At 40.2% G+C, this 18,242-nt stretch overlaps 1 protein-coding gene across 1 annotated transcript in view; it reads right to left on the bottom strand.

The window, feature by feature from the left end:
- PLCB4 (phospholipase C beta 4) overlaps positions 1 to 18,242 on the bottom strand; it is a 304,315-nt gene that overhangs the window by 78,499 nt on the left and 207,574 nt on the right. Inside the window, exons 12-16 of the mRNA XM_036245264.1 lie at positions 13,682 to 13,790; positions 9,462 to 9,672; positions 3,725 to 3,818; positions 2,443 to 2,522; positions 1,796 to 1,880 (exon numbers count right to left, since the gene is read on the bottom strand). Of these exons, the coding sequence (XP_036101157.1) occupies positions 1,796 to 1,880; positions 2,443 to 2,522; positions 3,725 to 3,818; positions 9,462 to 9,672; positions 13,682 to 13,790 (579 nt within the window). The remainder of the gene's footprint in view (positions 1 to 1,795; positions 1,881 to 2,442; positions 2,523 to 3,724; positions 3,819 to 9,461; positions 9,673 to 13,681; positions 13,791 to 18,242) is intronic.

The following is an 18,242-nucleotide window of genomic DNA, read 5'->3' as shown; positions in this document are numbered from 1 at the left end:
CCTATGCTTCTCATAGCACCTTTCACGTACGTGTACATCACTTCACAAAGAATACACTGGTATTTCCCCAACAGCAAGCACCTTAGCCCAACCAAAAAATAAAATAAAATAAACAGAGGGCCTAGGTGAAACAAGAAAAATAAGAGAGATAAGAATCAGGGATGTTTCTCAGTTTGGGTTCCTTCCAATCAGTCTGAGATGAGGATTAATGAACCGGTAGTTTATTTGGGAGGCTGCCCCAGGAAACTCCAGAGGGGCAGGAAAGTGATAAAATGAAGACGGACAGCCAATCAAGGGTGTGTTATCAGGCAAGTTATCACTCTGGGCGACTGGAGAAGAATCCCGCTGGGGAACCCTGGGGGACACCGGGGAACATGTGCTCCAAGTCATCCTTCCTGAAGAGTGAGGGAGCAAGGGGTGGGTGTTAATCCTCTGGCACTTGTGGCCGTCTTTCACCCGTGGGCAGAACAGGCTTCAGTGTGGAGGGCTCTCCCCCGGGGAAAGCTGCAGAAGCTGAAAGTCAGGCCAGTATGCAGAGAAACAGGCAGTGATTCCTGCACGTGCACTATGGTGTCAGTGAACGAAAGAGAATCGGAGTGGGTGTAAGGGTGCAATTATCCTCGTCTCCTAGGTTCTTTTCCGTTCCCACAGATGATTTCTGAAAAAAACTCATTGTTCAACCACACGATGTGTTCCCAGGTAACACAACACCTCCCTTCATGTCAGTCATTGTGATGTTCTGCTGCCACCTCAAGCTACCCAACCGGGCCCATCTGCTGCTTGTCAACAGGGGGTAAAAATTTACTCCTGCTCCTTGTTTTATACTTGAATTCCGTTGGCTGTCTTGCTACTCCTAAGACCTGTGACAGTGGATCTTAACCACTTGGGGTTACAGAGCTTGTAAAATGTGATGAACTGTCTGGAATGTTTATATAAAACAATTGCATGCAATTACACTGAGTTCACAGACCCTGCAAAACCTATCAATGGTCCACAGGTTAATAATCTTTTGCTTGATAAAGAAATTAGCAGTTATAAAAATGAAGCTTGCCCAGCCGGTGTGACTCAGTGGGTGAGCATCGGCCCGTGCACCAGGAGGTCACTGGTTCAATTCCCGGTTAGGACACATGCCCAGGGTGTGGGCCAAATCCCCCGTTGGGGGCATGCAGGAGGCGGCCAATCGATGTTCTCTCTCATCAATGTTTCTCTCTCTCTCTAAATCAATAAAGAAAAAAGAAAAAACTAAAAAAATGTACATAAAACATTGCCAAGTATTTATTTTGGAGGTGAGAACTTGAACTTCACACTCCTATGACTTCAATCTGTGAACTTTCCACAGGCTCCCGTGGGTGTTGAACCCTGGGTGCACATCTGAGTCACCTGACGAGCTTTTCAAAAGCACCATGTTCAGGCCTGACCTTGGATCCATTAAATCAGAATCCCGAGTGGGGACCTGCAAAGGTATTTCTCACAGTTCCCCCGGTGGTCCTAACATGCCACTGAAGTTGGGAATGATTGCTGAGCTTAGACTCTGGTCAGGGGGCACTTTATGAAATTTTAAGACAGAGATCTCAGAAACCAAAAGACCCCAAGATCTTCTGAATTTAATCAAACCTAGTGTTTACGTCTCTCTCCACACATCTCTCTGAAGCAGGATAAAAGCATTCTGCACCAACAAATTTCAATAAATATGAAGATCTTTAGCATTAGTTCCCTAGTACTACTTGACCCCTTAGAGATGAATTTCAAAACAATTCCATTCACGTTAGAAATATGGCTCGCTAAAAATACATACTGGATGGGATTCAAGAGCTTGTTTCAACAGGAGGTCCCCAAATAGATCTTCGCAATATTTGGACATCTTGTACTGTTGATATTTGCTGGAAAGAAAGAATGGGCACTTGTAAATTCAAACATCCAGTAAGTCTAAGAAGAAACACCCATTCCCAGGCGATTTAAAACTTCCACTCTACAAAATGCATGACTGTCTTCTTGGTGTTCATGTAAGATGTACTGTTACATACCACAAACTCTAAAGAGTGTCTTTTAAAAAAGGAGTAGATTCTGCCCCCACACTAAGAGCTGAAAAAACAGAACTTAAAAATGCCTTTCAAGTTCAAGAAGTCTGATTTCAAATATATTGCCAAGTCTTCCAACTCAATGTAACTTTGGGCAAGGTGTCCTGATAGCTGCCTTTTTGTTTAGAGAAAGCACCTCTAAAACACAGTAAGATGACTTTGTTTTTGTTTTTTTGGAGGTGGGGAGCAGTAGTGGATTGGGGTTTTCTTTCTTTCTTTTTGTCTTTTTTTTTTTTTTTGCATTAGACTATGTGTTACATAAGACCAAACAAATTATTCGCATACTTAAAAAGATGTGGAGCAGGAGTGGGGATAGGAATTAGGAAATAACCCTTAGAGACTTGGAGTAGATGAATCATTATACCTGCAGTGATTTTCAAAGGAGAGAATTACAGGAAATTCAGATGTGACAAATGCAGTTTCCTTGATGGCTTGAATAACATCCTTTAAAAATAAAAGAGTGTTAATCAGAGAGAAGAGAGAAAAAAAAAATTAAGGCACCTGAAACCCATCAGAGACTATTAATTTGAACTTTTCAGAAAATCAATTCTGGCAATTTAGATCAGGAGAACCTCTTTACCTTGATTCATCCACAGGGTGAATTCCCTGCAGACAGACCCAGGCACAGTTAATGTGGATAATGATAATGTTTTCCAAGCTATCTTTTCCTTCTCCAAAATTATGGTGCTATTCACCGAAGACAGTTCACCTACATGGCAGGCTAGTTCCTTGCTCAATAATCCGCCTTGACAGGTTCAGAGGTCACCTTCTGGCTGGCACAGTGATTTTCACAACAGGCCGCTATTCTGCTCTTCCTGCCTTGTGGGGAGATGTGTTGGTAATAACCTAAGGACTGCTGGAAGCCTTTATTGACTTTTCGCTGCATCTGGGAACCAGTTTTTGGATACATTTCTTGAATTTGATGAAGACTCTCATGAAATGATGTGACATTTACAATATCCCTTGTTGCTTACTGGCCTGGTGAAGGGGGGGGGGGGTGGTAGTGAAGCAGCATGTACAGGGAGGTGCTCTGGATGCCCCTCTGAACTGAGAGCTTGGTCACTTGAAACTACTTTTGAATTAGTTGAACATGTGAGCATGCTCCCATCACCATCTCTCCTAAGAGACGGCCGGCCTCACTTTCTGCTTAGCTGTAGAAAGCATGGCTGCAAACCAATGCTTCTACAACCAGAGCAAGGTTAGATCATCTTGGAATATTTAATTGAGCACCTTTATGTCCAAGGTGCTCCTTTAGGTATTTTTGCTTAAAGATTCTTCCTAGGTGAAATGTCTGTGACCTTGAATGTCCACTTGACATTTATCTTTTTATGCCACTTTGAAGTCCTTCAGGAATATTGCAAAGTAAGAAAAGAAAAGAAAAATAAATAAAATCAGACTTTTTAAAGTAAGTAGAACCAGGGAGACTGCCAGAGAAACCTCATCCTATAGCACCACCAGCATTTAAGCAGGCAAAGTAGCATAAGGAAGACACAAGGCGGAGAAAACATTTTTTCTTATTTCTCCTCAAAACTAGAAGAAAGGAATGTAAAGGCAAAATACTTGAAAAAACAAATAATTTGATTTTCCCACACCACTTATTTCCACAAGAAACAGAAAGGCTATGGCTATGTAATTTGAAAACTCACCTTGAAAAGGATATCTGTACACATTGCTTTTCCATGAGTTATTATCGGTTCTTGGTCTTCACCTTTTCCGTCCCAACAGTCAAGTTCTACACATCTAAGAACACAGTGAAATTACAATATTAGACTCTTCCAATAAAATAGTGTGTGTAAAAATTAAAAGGCACCAAAATAAGTTTTCTCATAGAAGTAGAAAACGGAATGAATCAAGTCACATGATCACTTCATGGAGTATGAAAGGTAAAATCACATTACAGTATTTTCTTTATCAGTTTGGTGTTATAAAAAAGGGACTGTCAGAGATTAAAAGATGTTTCAGAGAGAGAACAACCAGTGTGGTTCTGTATGAAATTCTAGTTGTGACAAAGCTACTGTAAAAGACAGTTTGGGGGTCTTTGGGGGCTAGCTGCTGCCCACATCTGGCCTCCTGGACAGGGAAAGGGCTGATGCACTGACTGGCAATACAAGGGCAGAGCAGAAAGAAAATGGCAGCAGAGTGAATGGAAGTTACAAACACTATCTACCAGGACCAAACTGGAATTGTAACTAAAATAAATACAAATCATCAGGAAAAAACAACTGAAAAGCAGCTGGAGAAAACCTGTATAATCAGGGTTGAAAAGAGGACACCAAATAGAGCCTTGTAGGAACTGTAGAGGTGTGAGAGGGCAGACTGGGAATCTATGAACAGCAGCTGAGGGCTGTTTAGCTGTGAGCAATTTCCCGCTGAGAAGGCAGGGGTTAAAAGAACACCAAATAATCTACAGCCACTCACCTTGGGCCCTGGCAAAGGGAGGGCAGACTGAACTGGAACTGTGTAAAGAAAGTTGAGCTCAGAGGAGAGAGCTAGGATGGAGGACACCAGGAATTTTATGCTGAATCACTCCCTCATAGGACAGTAGCCATATTACTCACAGAGCCCCTTCCCAGGGCACCAGGGAGAAGCAATCGGCTCTCCCTCAGGAATTTAGCACCACTCGGCCAGGCCAGAGAAATGCAAATTGAAACTCATTAACAGCTAGAGTCTGCCAGCAAGCAAGTGCCCCACCCACGCTGGAAATCCTCTTACACTTGAGGGATTTTTCATTTAGCTGAGGGCTACAAAACTAGGCTCATCAAGTAACTGAGACTAATAACCTGAAGGCAAAAGTTAGAGGATAACTGAACCTTTGCTTGGAATGCAAATCTTCCCAGGAAAGTAAGAGTTGACAATGGTATTTCACATGAATCCTCCCACACTCATCCAAACCCACTAGAGGGAGCCACAACCAGCGGAACACCAACACCCACAGGAAAAATTTGGCAGGCTCCAAAACTCACTGAGACAGCCAAAATGAAGAAACAAAGAAACATATCCCAAATGAAAAAGCAAGAGAATTCTACAGGGAAAGAGATAAATGAAAGGGAATTAAGCAAGATATCAGAGGTAGAGTTCAGAGTAATGATCATGAGGAAGCTCCACAGTATGAATAAAGAGCTCCACAGTATGAGTAAAGATATAGAAACATTGAAAAACGACCAATTGGAAATGAAAAACCACCAAGAAGAAATGAAGAATGACATAGTAGAAATAAAGAACACATTAGAAGGAATAATCAGTAATGTAGAGGAAACTGAGGACTGGATCAGTGAATTATAAGACAGGGTAGAAAAATCACCCAATCAGAGAACCAAAAAAAGAAAAAACAATGAAAAAATAGGAAGACAGCTTAAGAGAACTGTGGGATAATATGAAATGTAACAACATCTGCATCATAGGGGTTCCAGAAAAAGAAAATGAGCAAGGGTTAAATAATATATTTGAGAAATAGTGACAGAAAACTTCCCTAAATTGGTGAAGGAAAAAGGCATACAAGTTCAAGAAGCACAGAGAGCCCCAAGGAAGAAGAACCCAAACAGGCCCACACTAAGACACATAATAATTAAAATGCCAAAAATTAAAGTCAAAGAGAGAATCCTAAAGGCAACAGGAGATAAGCAAAAGGAAAAAATACAAAGGAACCCTCACAAGGCTATCAGTTGACTTCTCAGTAGAAACACTATAGGCCAGAAGGAAATGGTAAGAAGTAATCAAGGTAATGAAAAACAAGGATCTGAATCTAACACTACTCTATCCAGCAAGGCTATCATTCAAAATAGAAGATGAAATAAAGAGTTTCCCAGACAAAAGGGGCTAAGGGTGCTGGTTAGCACCAAACCAGCACTGCAAGTAATGTTAAAAGGACTGCTGTAATAAGCAGAAAATAGGAAGAGAAACGTAACCATATTAAACAAAAGTGGCAATAAATAAGTACATATCAATAATAACATCAAATGTGAAAGGATTAAATGCTGCAATCAAAAGACCCAGAGTAGCTAAATAGATAAGAAAGCATGACTCATATATTTTTTGTTTATAAGAGATCCACCTCACAACAAAAGACTCGCATAAGTTGAAAGTGAAGGAATGGAAACAATTTTTCAAGCAAATGGAAAGGAAAAAAAAAAGCTGGGGTAGCATATATCTGATAAAATAGACTTCAGAATAAAGGCCATAACTAGAGACAAAGAAGTCCACTACATAATATTAAAAGGAGTTATCCAAAAGAAGGATATAACTTTGGTAAACATATATGCACCTAATATAGGAGAACCAAAAAACACTAAAAATCTTCTAAAGGACTTCAAAGGAGAAATCAACAGCAATACAATCAGACAGGGAACTTCAACACCCTGCTGACATCACTGGATAGATCCTCTAGACAAAAAATTAACAAGGAAACATAGACTCTAAATGATACACTAGGTCAAATGGATTCAATAGATATCTATAGAGAATTACACCCAAAAACTGCAGAATTCATATTCTTCTCAAGTACAGATGGGACATTATCAATGATAGACCATATGTTAGGACACAAACTATGTCTCTACATACTCAAGAAGATTGAAATTATATGAAGCATCTTCTCAGATCACAGTGGCATGAACCTAGAAATCAATTACAATAAAGACACTCAAAAACATTCGAACACATGGAGGCTAAATAGTATGCCATTAAACAATGAATGGGTTACCAAGGAGATCAAGGAAGAAATTAAAAACTATAGGACATTGAAAAAAAATAGAGAAAGATACAAAAAGTGGAAGCATATACCTTGTTCATGGATTAGAAGAACTGACATCATTAAAATGTCCATTCTCCCCAAAACAATCTATAGATTCAATACAATCGCCATTAAAATACCAATGACATATTTCATAGAACTAGACCAAATACTCCAAAAGTTTATATGGAACCAAAAGAGAGCCTGAATAGCTACAGAAATCTTGAAAAAGGAGAACAAAATAGGAGGGATAACAATACTGGATATCAGATTATACTACAAAGCCACAGTAAACAAAACAGGCTGGTACTGGCACAAGAACAGGCAGATAGATCAATGGAACAGAAGAGAGAACCCGAAAATTGACCCAAGACATTATGTGCTCAATTAATATTTGACAAAGGGGGCAAGAGCATACAATGGAGTAAAGACAGCCTTTTTACTAAATGGTGTTGGAAAAACTGGACAGCTACATGCAAAAAAAAATGAAACTAGACCACCAACTTATACCATATACAAGAGTAAACTCAAAATGGATAAAAGGCTTAAATGTGACTCATAAACCCATAAAAATCCTAGAAGAAAATGTAGGCAACAAAATTTCAGACATCACATGCAGCAGAATTTTCATTGATACAATGTGTAAGGCAAGAGAAACAAAGAAAAAATTAATAAATGGAACTATATAAAACTAAAAAGCTTCTGTACAGCAAAATAAACAATCATCAAAATGGAAAGGGAACCCACTATATGGGAAAGCATAATTGCCAATGATACATCAGATGAGGTGTTAATTTCCAAAATATATGGAGTACTCACATAACTCAATAAAAGAAAGACAAAGAATCCAATTAAAAAATGGGCAGAGGACCTAACCTCTCCAAACAGGACATAGAAAATGCCAAGAGACATATGAAAAAATGCTCAACATCACTAATCATCAGAAAGGTGAACACAGAATGACTATGAGGTATCACCTCACACCTGCCAGAATGGCTGCCATCAACAAATCATCAAACAACAAGTGCTGGCGAAGGTGTGGAGAAACGGGGACTCTAGTACACTGCTGGTGGGAATGCAGACAGCCACTATGGAAAATGATCTGGTGTTTCCTCAAAAAATTAAAAATTGAAGTGCCATTTGACCCAGTGATCCCACTTCTAGGAATATACCCTAAGAAGCCTGAAACACCAATCAGAAAGAATATATGTACTCCTAAATTCATAGCAGCACTATTTACAATTGATAAGCTCTGGAAACAGCCCAAGTGCCCATCAATAGACAAGTGGGTAAAAATCTGTGGTACATATATACAATGAAATACTATGCAGCTGTAAGAAAGAAGATCTCTTATCCTTTGAGATGACATGGAGGGACCTGGAGAATATTATGCTAAGCGAAATAAGCCAATCAGAGAAAGGCAAATGTCACATGATCTCACTTATTTGTGGAATATAAAGAAAAAAATAAGCTGATGAACAAAACAGACCCAGAGACACAAAAGTAGGGATCAGAGTGACAAACCTCAGATGAGGGGGTGGGGGTGAGGGTGAGATAAACCAAGAAACTTCTTTGCATATATGCATAACCAGTGGACATAGCTAACAATGCTGGGGGTGTAGGGGTGGGATCTGGGATCTGGAGGAGAGTGTCAGTGCGGGAACAAAGAGAAACATCTATAACAAAAGTAAATGAATAAAAAAGACAATTTGGGGATAACTGAGAAAATGTGAATATGGGCCACACCTTGATGATGTTAAAGAATAATGTTTAAATTTTGTTAGGTGGGATTATGTTACTTTGGCCATAAGACAAATGTTCTCATTATTTCAGCAGTTCATACTCAAATATTCAGAGATAAAAATAATGTTGTTCATTTCTTTTAAAATATTTCCATACTCAGCCCTGGCCGGTTTTGCTCAGTGGTTAGAGCATCAGCCTGTGGTCCAGAGAGACTCAGGTTCGGTTCCCGCTAGGGGTGCATACCTCGGTTGCAGTTTGTCCCTGGCCCTGGTTGGTCGTGCGGGTGGCAGCCACTCGATGTGTCCCTTTCAATGTCGATGTCTCTCTCTCTCTCTCTCTCTCCCTCCCACTCTACCTGAACAAAAAATGGAAAAGTGTCCTTGGGTGAGGATAATGGAAAAATATTTCCATACTCAAAAAGTACAGGTTAGGAAAATACGGTATCAGTTATTGATAACCAAGAAAAGAATCTTAATTTCTTATTTTTCACTTTCAACATTTTTGTCATATTTTAAGCCTCAAATATTTGCCAATTTCTGTAAGAGAAAAACAATTTTCAATCCTTTTTATTCTCAGAGAATTAAATTTTAGAACTTTAAACATTCAAGTTAAATTTGCAAGTGACTGTGACCAACAGGATACAGCATGACTTCCTAAAATATGCATTTTGGGGGGTAATTTTTACAGAATATTTTAAATTTAAAGTAGAAAATATCTTTTGACCCACAGAAGGACTCTAGACCGCGTGGAACAGATACTGTCCTCCCTTTTTCGGGGCTGAATGACTACCACAATCCCTTTAAGAGAAGGACCAGTGTCCATTTCACTTTGAGTATTACTTCCATTGCTTTAGAGAAAAGTAAAAAGGCATCATATACAAACAAATCCAATAGCCATCTTGAGTTTCTGACCTGCACCCAGCCAGCAGAACCTGTTTGTACATTTCTACTGAAGACTTCCCGCCAAACTGTCGGCCAGTGAGATAGGTGTTGTGGGAAGAACTGATGAAGTAGTGAGCCAGAGGATGGTCCATTTCTTGGTAAAGTTCTAAACGATCTAGGAAGACTGGGGCGTTTTCATCTGACATCAGATATCTGCAAAATCCATCACTCGATATAAGCCCTAGGGAAAAAAAAAGAAGATCTTAGTAGACTCGTGGCTTTGTTAGATACACATCTCCATGTCTTATTCTTGGAAGTGGAAGCAGATTGAACAGGAGGAGCAAAAACTTTTTCACAGTTTATTTTTCAAAAACCTTCATTATTCGGAATTTGAACAAAATAACATAGTTGCACATTGTAAGTAACCTAATGCACTCCACAAAGAGGTAGCATTCTGCATTCATGCCCATGATGGCACAGCATACAGTTCCCTGAGTTCAGCAGCACAGCACCCTGAGCTGTGGTGACCCGGGGTCAAGGGGACCTTGGTCTTGTTCCACCTCTGCCACTCCACTGCTTATGCCCTGTGTCTCAGCTTCCTCTTCTGTCAAGTGGGGGGAAGTGCTGGCAACACCTGCTTTCCAGGACCATCAGGAATGGGAAATGAGAATATATACAAAAGGCGCTCTTAAAAAACTAGAGTGTAGTCAACTACAAGGCACTATTCTTCTCACCATATTGGAGAAGGGGTTAGTGGCTTCTCTGGATCTAAACAATTCAATTTTCCCATTTTATCTAAGAGGCAGGGTATGGGACTAATGAGAAGAGTATGCAGTTGTCAGAAATGTGGCCCCAAGAGCCACTGCTCCTTCCAGCCACGCCTTTCTGACATGGGGACAGGACCCATGCTACCTAGAGGAGAGGCAATCATTTCGGCATCTTCTATCCTATCAACCATTGGCAGCTTCAGCTGTTTGTTTTTATTTACGCATTTGCAAGTTATACAGTGATTTCAAGCTTATGGACATGGACAGATGATAGCATAATAAATAGCCATGGACTTCCACCAGAGCTTTGTCAGATCATAATATTTGACCTTATTTGCTTGACATTTTTTAAAGGAATAAATGGTTATAGATGCCTTGGTGGTACCCTGCGTGCCCCACCCTCAACTCCTTTCAATTTCATCTCTCTACTCTAATGCAGACAACCACTATCCTAGTTTTTGTTTTAACATGCCCCAAATAGTTTTGAAACTTTACCACATGGGCATTTATCCAAACATTCGGTAATCTTAAATATTTTAGAATTTATATGAAAGATATCCCACTCTTTGCATTTGCAACTTGCTTGCTTCACTCTAAATTTTCTTGAGTTGTCCAGTTAATATAAGTAGATCTTGTTCATTTATTTTTCACTGAATAATGTATAGTATGCCCAGAAATGTATAGCAGTCCATATATAAATACACCACAATTTATTGTCCATTATTCTGTTGATGAATATTTAGGTCATTTCTAATTATAATTAAAAATACTGCAATAAAAATGTGTACCTCTACCTCCTGGGCACACGTATTTATTCTAAGAGCAAGAACTTTTTGACGCATTGGGATATTAGAAGTGATACTGAAATAGACAAGCCCCTCCTTCATGAAACTCATATAGTATGGGCAAGAGAACAAATATATTAACAAATAAATATAAGTATAGTACAGTGCCAAGAAAGTGCTAGAAGGAAATATAAAGCAGGGGATAAAGTGATCAAGAATGACCAAGACACTGTGGCCAAAAAGAGCCGTGCTGAGGAGGTCAAGTTTCTGCATGAGGAGCAAGCCACATGCACACCTGGGGGAGCCCCATCCCAGGCAGAAGGCTCAGCAAGTGCAAAGACTTGGGTAGGAGTGTATGCCAAAGGGCAAAGTGGATGGAAATGAGGCTGGAGAGGCAGCCAAAGGCTACGACAGTTGGACTTCAGTCTTCCCTTAGCACTTTGGATTTTATTCTAAGTGTACTGGAAAGCCTTCAGAGGGTTTTGAAGAATGGAATAACATGATCAGATCTGGTGTGTGAAGGTTTACTCTGTGTAGGATATAAATTGTAGGGCACTGAGTAGAAAGGAGAAGACTAATTAGAAGTCAACTGGCATTGTCCAGGGAGAGATGATGTATGCTCGGAAAGTCTGGTAAAGGTGGAGATAATGAGAAATAATTTATTTAGAATTTATTTTGCACACAGATCTTGTAGATTGTACTGATGTATCAGAGGTAATATGAAAGAACAAAACAGGTTGAGGATAATTTCAAGAGTTTTGGCTTGAAGAGCTGGGTGAATATCAGTACCAATTTCTAGGCTGGGAAAGGAACAGGTCTATGGGGGAAGAGAACCAGATCGTGATGGACATTTACATTTGAAATGCCCATTCAACATGCACATGGAGAGTTCTACTACAGGTCTGTAGAGATTAGGAGTGGAGAATTTAATCAGAAAGTCATGTGTGTAGAAGAAACCTGAAGTCCTCTGTCTGGACGAGCTCTTCTGGGGAGTGGGTGTAAAGGGAGCAGAGATCTGAGGACCGGACTTGGGCCACTCTGACACCAGAGTTGGGAAACAGAAGAGAAGTTCTCAGGACACCTACATGGACGTGGACAGGCTGAGCTGCGGGGAGGTCCATTTTCCACTGCACTAACTATTGCCAAAATATTCATCAAGATGGTGGTTTGTACCAATTTAGGCTCCCACCAAAAATTTATTAAGAATGCCTTTTGCATCACAGTCTTACCCATACTTGATCATGACAGACTTTAAAATTTCCATCACCGGTGCTTTTTGGAAGTGTCCATGATAATCTCATAGATGTTTAGGTCCTGGAAGGACTTTAGAAATAATCAACGATCGACTTCTACCATAACATCTGTCACGACTGCCGAGTCTTTCTTCTTCACCAGACCACAACTGCCTCATTCAGTTTTGAATCACCAGCTTCTAGCACAGTGCTTTGGTACCAAGGCAACCCTTTCTCAACTTTAAGGAATGAAGGTAGGGAGATAAAAACTATTCAAATGGCTGCATGAACCCCACTATCTTCCAAGCAGGGAAACTGAGGTCCAGGAATACAGTTCCTTGCTCAAGGTCACACAGTGACAGGGTAGCAACAAAATCAAATCAAATACTGAAAAGTGCTCAATTTTCTATGGAGCCGCTCTCCATCACATGCAATGTAGAATAAATTATGATACTCAGAATATTGATAAGAGGTAAGTAATGAAGCTGTTTGCTGAAAATAGGTATTTGGGGGCTCTAGCAGAGTGTAAATACAGGACTACAATCAAGGAAAAATTCTATTGGATTTGGAAAAATATCACAGGTGAGATCACGCTTCATGGTGGGCCAGGCACGGTATAAATGGGTTCTATGTAGGTGCAGAGACTATACAAACCTTTTAGCCTCATTCACCGAGATACAAAATAAAAAGAACGCCTGTTCTAAAGAGGAGGAAACTGCAGCCATGATACTCATGGGCACTTGGGACAGACAGGACTTGAACCTAGATCCCTTTTCTCTCTCCAGGGAGACCAGGCCACAGGCATTAGTTCAGGTATCGCCCTGTCCAGTTACATTAGCATCATCCCTCCCATCATTTGTAGGTGTTTTCCACTGTTACGGGACAATCTTAAACTCAAGCCTTTCCTCTGTCAAATTTTGGAATAGGCAACACATTGTTTTCAAAAATTTATTGAAAGGGACAAATGTTCATAAACCCCTACAATTTGCTAAATTGATTCCTGACTATTTAATTTCATATTAAGTTTAATTATCTTCCATAACAGAGGCGAAATGATGGGTGAGAAGGTTCATCAAATAATGTATGAAAAGAGAAAAAGAAGGTGTGAATTTCTATAGGAAATGGAATTCCTTTCAAAGATTGATACGATTGTATTTGGCATTTTTACATGTTAAGTATTACACAATATAAGCATTATAAAATATAAGAAAGAACATGGCAGAATATCACTATAATGTCTTTAATAATACAATGACAACCTTTTAACTCATGCAGCATGGAGAAATTTTAATGAAAGATAAAATTTATACAACTTATAGAAAAAAAGTCAGCCAGTTACCAATCCTTGGCTCTAGAGAGTTCCAAGGCATTTAAAAAGATTTTTAACTAAACATCTAAGAACTTTAAAAGTTACATATATTCTTGCCCTTTTTCTAATAAAAAAAACTTTTTTTCACTTTTATTACCTTTTTTCTTCAAGTCTTCATCGGGCTCATACATCTCAATGATCTGCATTGCCCTTTTAGCATCATAAAATGGGAATAAAATTTCATTGAGTCGAGGGTCTCGCTGATGCTATGATGAGAAAATAACTCCATTTAGGTTGACATTTCTCGCTCCATGGTGTTACACACTACTCAACTATGTAACATCTAAAACAAGATATATTTATAATATCATATTTATAGTTACAAAGATAGGATTTCACTGTCTTCCTGTCTTTCTTCCTACAATATACTTCAAAAAACTCCAAATTTGGATGTACTTGGTTGGTTCCCTCACTGAGCTAGAGAGGAAGAATACAGAATATACTTTGTTTTTCCTTCAAAAAGTGAAGGATACGAAGTATGGTGTGTATGTCAACTGTACTGTCTTCTTGTTCCCATCCCACAGGTAAGACATTTGGCATGAACGTCTATAAAAAAGTAAAGTCAAAAATTTTTTAAAGAAAAGAAAAAATATGAAAGCAAAAAAAAAAAAAAAATCCCCAAATCGTTATAATATACTACTTTAAATGCCAAAACAAAAACAATAATAAAATCCCCTAAGACAGACAAACATCGTTTCATGTCCCTTATAGCTTTCTACATCAATAAAAGATTTCTTGGGCACTCTGAAAACTTTGTTTTCTTGAGTAAATATTTATCAAAATGAACCACTCTTCATGATGATGAAAATTAATCAGCACAAGAATATTCACAAACTGTAAACAATATAAAAATCTGGACTTAAATGTCAGTAGTTCAGAAAGTCTAACTCAGTTTGCCCCGAGGACATTCTCTGGGCAGAGTGCATGTGCATGATTACGGTACTTAGAAGGGTGGTGCTTTCCTGCCTTTCCAATCAGCACATAGATGCTCACGGTAGTGCGTGAGTCATCAGGAGCAATGCTATCCCTGCAGCCTATCACTCTAACTTCACAGCAACGATGAAACAAGTTTCAATTACTAACTGACTCAGCTACAATCCTCTGTGTGTGTGTGTGTGTGTGTGTGTGTGTGTGTGTCTGTATATACTTGGAGGCAGTGGGCCCATTAAATTTCTTTATTGTTCACTGTGGATTAGAGGACCAAACACCGCAACCCTGGTCATCCACCAAATAAATAAATAAAGCAAACTTTAATGGAATAATGGCAGATAAGCAGATGTGAGCAAAATCTGGTCAATAGGTAGGACTTTGGCAACAACTCTTTACCCAAATATATGCACAGACTTTGGAAAAACACAACTGAAAATGTATTTAAGAAACCATTGTTAAAAGTTCATATGGATTTCCCTTCCCCATTTATTTTGAAATAATAATTTGAAGAGGGGGTTACACAGAATGAATGCCTTTGGCCAAAAGAACTTTTGATGTAATTCCCTAAAGCACTTGTGGCCTAGCCTGATCTGGTCTTCCCACCTCCCCACCGAGTAGAGTATTCACTCAAAAGGAATCAGTATTCCTTTTGTCAATGTATCCCAATGAAGCATGCTTCTGCTGTCATCTAAGAAATTACGCTCACAACAGCTCACATCCATGCATGTGCTAGAGCAGAAACTGTTATATTAATCACAGGCCTTGAGACCACGAAGAACAAACGTTATGGGCTATGCAGAGAAACTGTGAGGTGGACCGTGGGTTGCCAGGCAGTGCAGGCATGCGACCCCTGGTGTGGGAAATGGATGCTCTCATGCAAGTCCAGAGATCACTAGTCCAGGGAATGACAAGCACCACCCCTCTGGTGAGAATACATTGTTTAAAAAGCCAACCAACCAACCAACAAAAAACTTTCTAGGCACATTCCTTCTCCCATCCGTCTCTGTAAATCACATCACGAAAGAAGGTGGGTATGGGATAAAAGGTCCTTTTGAGACCTCACTGCAGTTATGTGCATGGCTGGCCACTGTATTTCTCTTCCTTACTAAAATTAAGTCTTTTGATTTAAAGATCTGCTCATTGGTAAATATTCTGGACTAATGGAGATGATGGGGTAAATCCATATGAATTAAAATAGTGAGAGGAAGAAAAGATTCAGCTAAAGGGCAGAGAAGAGATGAGAGGGACTCCAGACATATTATGTGCTGTTTACATACACATGTGTGTGTATTCCAAATGGTGTGACCAATAATGGGATCTGTGAATGGCAACAATGGCATCACCCTCTCCCGGGAGCTTGTTAGAAGTGTTAATTCTGGGGCCCCGCCCAGCCCCACCAAATCTGATCCTCTGGGGAGGAACCTCTGAATCTGTTTTTTAACAAGCCTTCCAGAAGATTCTGATGGGCTACAATCTAAGCACTGTTCTAATATGTAAATATGTACAGATTTGAATATATTTGAATATCATTTTTAGAAAAGTACCTATCACAAGGATAGAAGTCCTACAAGGATAGAAAAATGTTAAATGTTTGCAATGTCTTCCCAATTAAACTTCTTTAAAACTCTGTCTCACAGTATGACATTCACTAGAACACCTGCCTATCAGAAGCAACAGCCAGGGAAACCGAGGCCTACGGTGGATGGACCATAATCCTCTATTCTACATTCACAGGGAATCAGCACTGGGAACAGACAACAGGAAACTGCATTTGTTTTTGCAACTGCTCCACCAGATAACATAATATTTTGCTTTCACTAAAATTTTCACATTTCCAAAAGGAAGAACAGTGCAATCTGGATAATCCAAAGATAAGGAAACAAATGCTAAGACTTGTGTTAGAGTCACACAATTATGACGTTGAGATGAAAAAAAAAAAAAAAACCACCAAGAGGAGGAAGCTCATTTCCAGGTGACCTCAGAGGAATAAAGTTGCAGAAGAGCTCCACCCGGACATAAGGACAGCAAGACAGATGGTGCGCAGCTCTGAGGAATGGACCATCAGTTTCTCATCTGGGCTCAGGGAAGCAGTACATCCAGGACATGCACCCCATGGTGTCCAGAGCTTTGTAAAACCAGATTCTAAACAGCTTCCAAAAAGGGGTTACCGAACGTGCCCAAGTGAATGAGGATTAATGGGCGTGGCTCCAGGACAGTCCTTGCTCCTCTACTGAGAAAAGGCATCCGCGGCTTCCATCCAAGCAGCCTTGGGGCAGATAGATGTAGATGTTGACGTAAATGATATTCAAAAGAGATACAAAGAAAATAAAGGAAAAATTGGCGAGGGTAGGTTTACTTGTAAGACTGAATAACACTGTTACCATCATAATTAGCTAGTTAATATTAATAAAAGAAAAAGGGCAAAGGGGAGGCCAGACAGTATAAGCATAGTCACCTGGGAAGCTTGACCGGGAAGCTCCAGTTTCACACAGCGCTGTTCCCGGCAGGGATTAGCACGTTCCCTTCCCCCATCTGATACTGAATGGTTGGGGCAGCAGGAGGAGATGGGCACATGCGCAGTGAAGTCAGGGTGACATAGGGAAGATACTCGCCTGTCAGTCTAGCCTGGGGAACAACGGACTGGCTAGCGGGTGGACCCCATCAGAAACGGGCAAAATCTTGAGAAGATGAAATCCCCAGATGAAGCATTCCGTCCCTCCCGCTCTGGCTCTTGCTTCTTCCTGTTCTCTCTGGCTCCGTGACCTGCACTCACCCTGCATGCTCTCTCTCCATAGCCATGTGGCCTGAAACAGCCATGGGCCACGTGGACTCCACACACAGGATGCTAGCCTAGACGGTACTTCAATATGAAGCAGAAACCATGGGCAGTGGCCTTGCTGGAGACAAGATGGGACTTCTTCCATGATGAGAGGGACAGAGGTGGGAACTTGGAGGGGAACTCCCTTAATTTTACGTCATCATTAAAGCTTTCCATGAAACCCCAACCTCAACTGGGGACCTGAGGAAATTCTTTTCCTCCCGGCACCCCAAGAACTCCACTTCCACAGATAGCAACGCCCCTCTCTTTGCCCATTCAAGAATATAGATAGCATAAATGAAAAGAGATCCTGGGTCCTTTCTTACATTCTTTCAACTGAAAAATATTTTTTAAATCAGGTTTAGCCCTATAATGATGATACGATATGTAAAATGCAGGGGGAAGACTACCAGCAACAGGAAAATAAAGCTAACTCCTTACTATTACACAGGTCTAAGATCCCTTTCTTCTCTTCCTTAGTTGGATCTTTTTCTCCCGCTCTCCATGTATCTCTCAATTCTGCAGACCCTCAGCTGTTACCATCTTCATAAAAAGTCAAATAAAGGATGAAGGTAAAACGAAAATCAATTTAGCTTCTCATTAGGAAGGGGAAAGAGAGGTGAAACGAAGGGGGCCTGGAGATGTTAATTAGGGCTGTGACATCAGACAGCAGTATTCATTCGGCAGCCGTAACAAGGGCTGCCCTAGCTCTCCCAGCTGCCCATTTGCTCTTCTCATAATACAGGCAAAGCAAGTTTCCCGCAGTCTCCTGGAAGGGAACACGGAACATAGCTGTGGCCGCATTTTAGATCTGAGTGGTGGATTTCCATGACAAAACTCATTATGGCCAATAACTGAAGGTATATGCCGCTCTCACATTCTTCCCGTTCACACCAGGCATTCAGGGGAT

This window comes from Molossus molossus, unplaced genomic scaffold (assembly GCF_014108415.1).
Source record: "Molossus molossus isolate mMolMol1 unplaced genomic scaffold, mMolMol1.p scaffold_m16_p_6, whole genome shotgun sequence".
Lineage (NCBI taxonomy): Eukaryota > Metazoa > Chordata > Mammalia > Chiroptera > Molossidae > Molossus > Molossus molossus.
The sequence above is the reverse complement of the archived record's forward strand: the minus strand, read 5'-3'. Positions and strand labels throughout refer to the sequence as shown.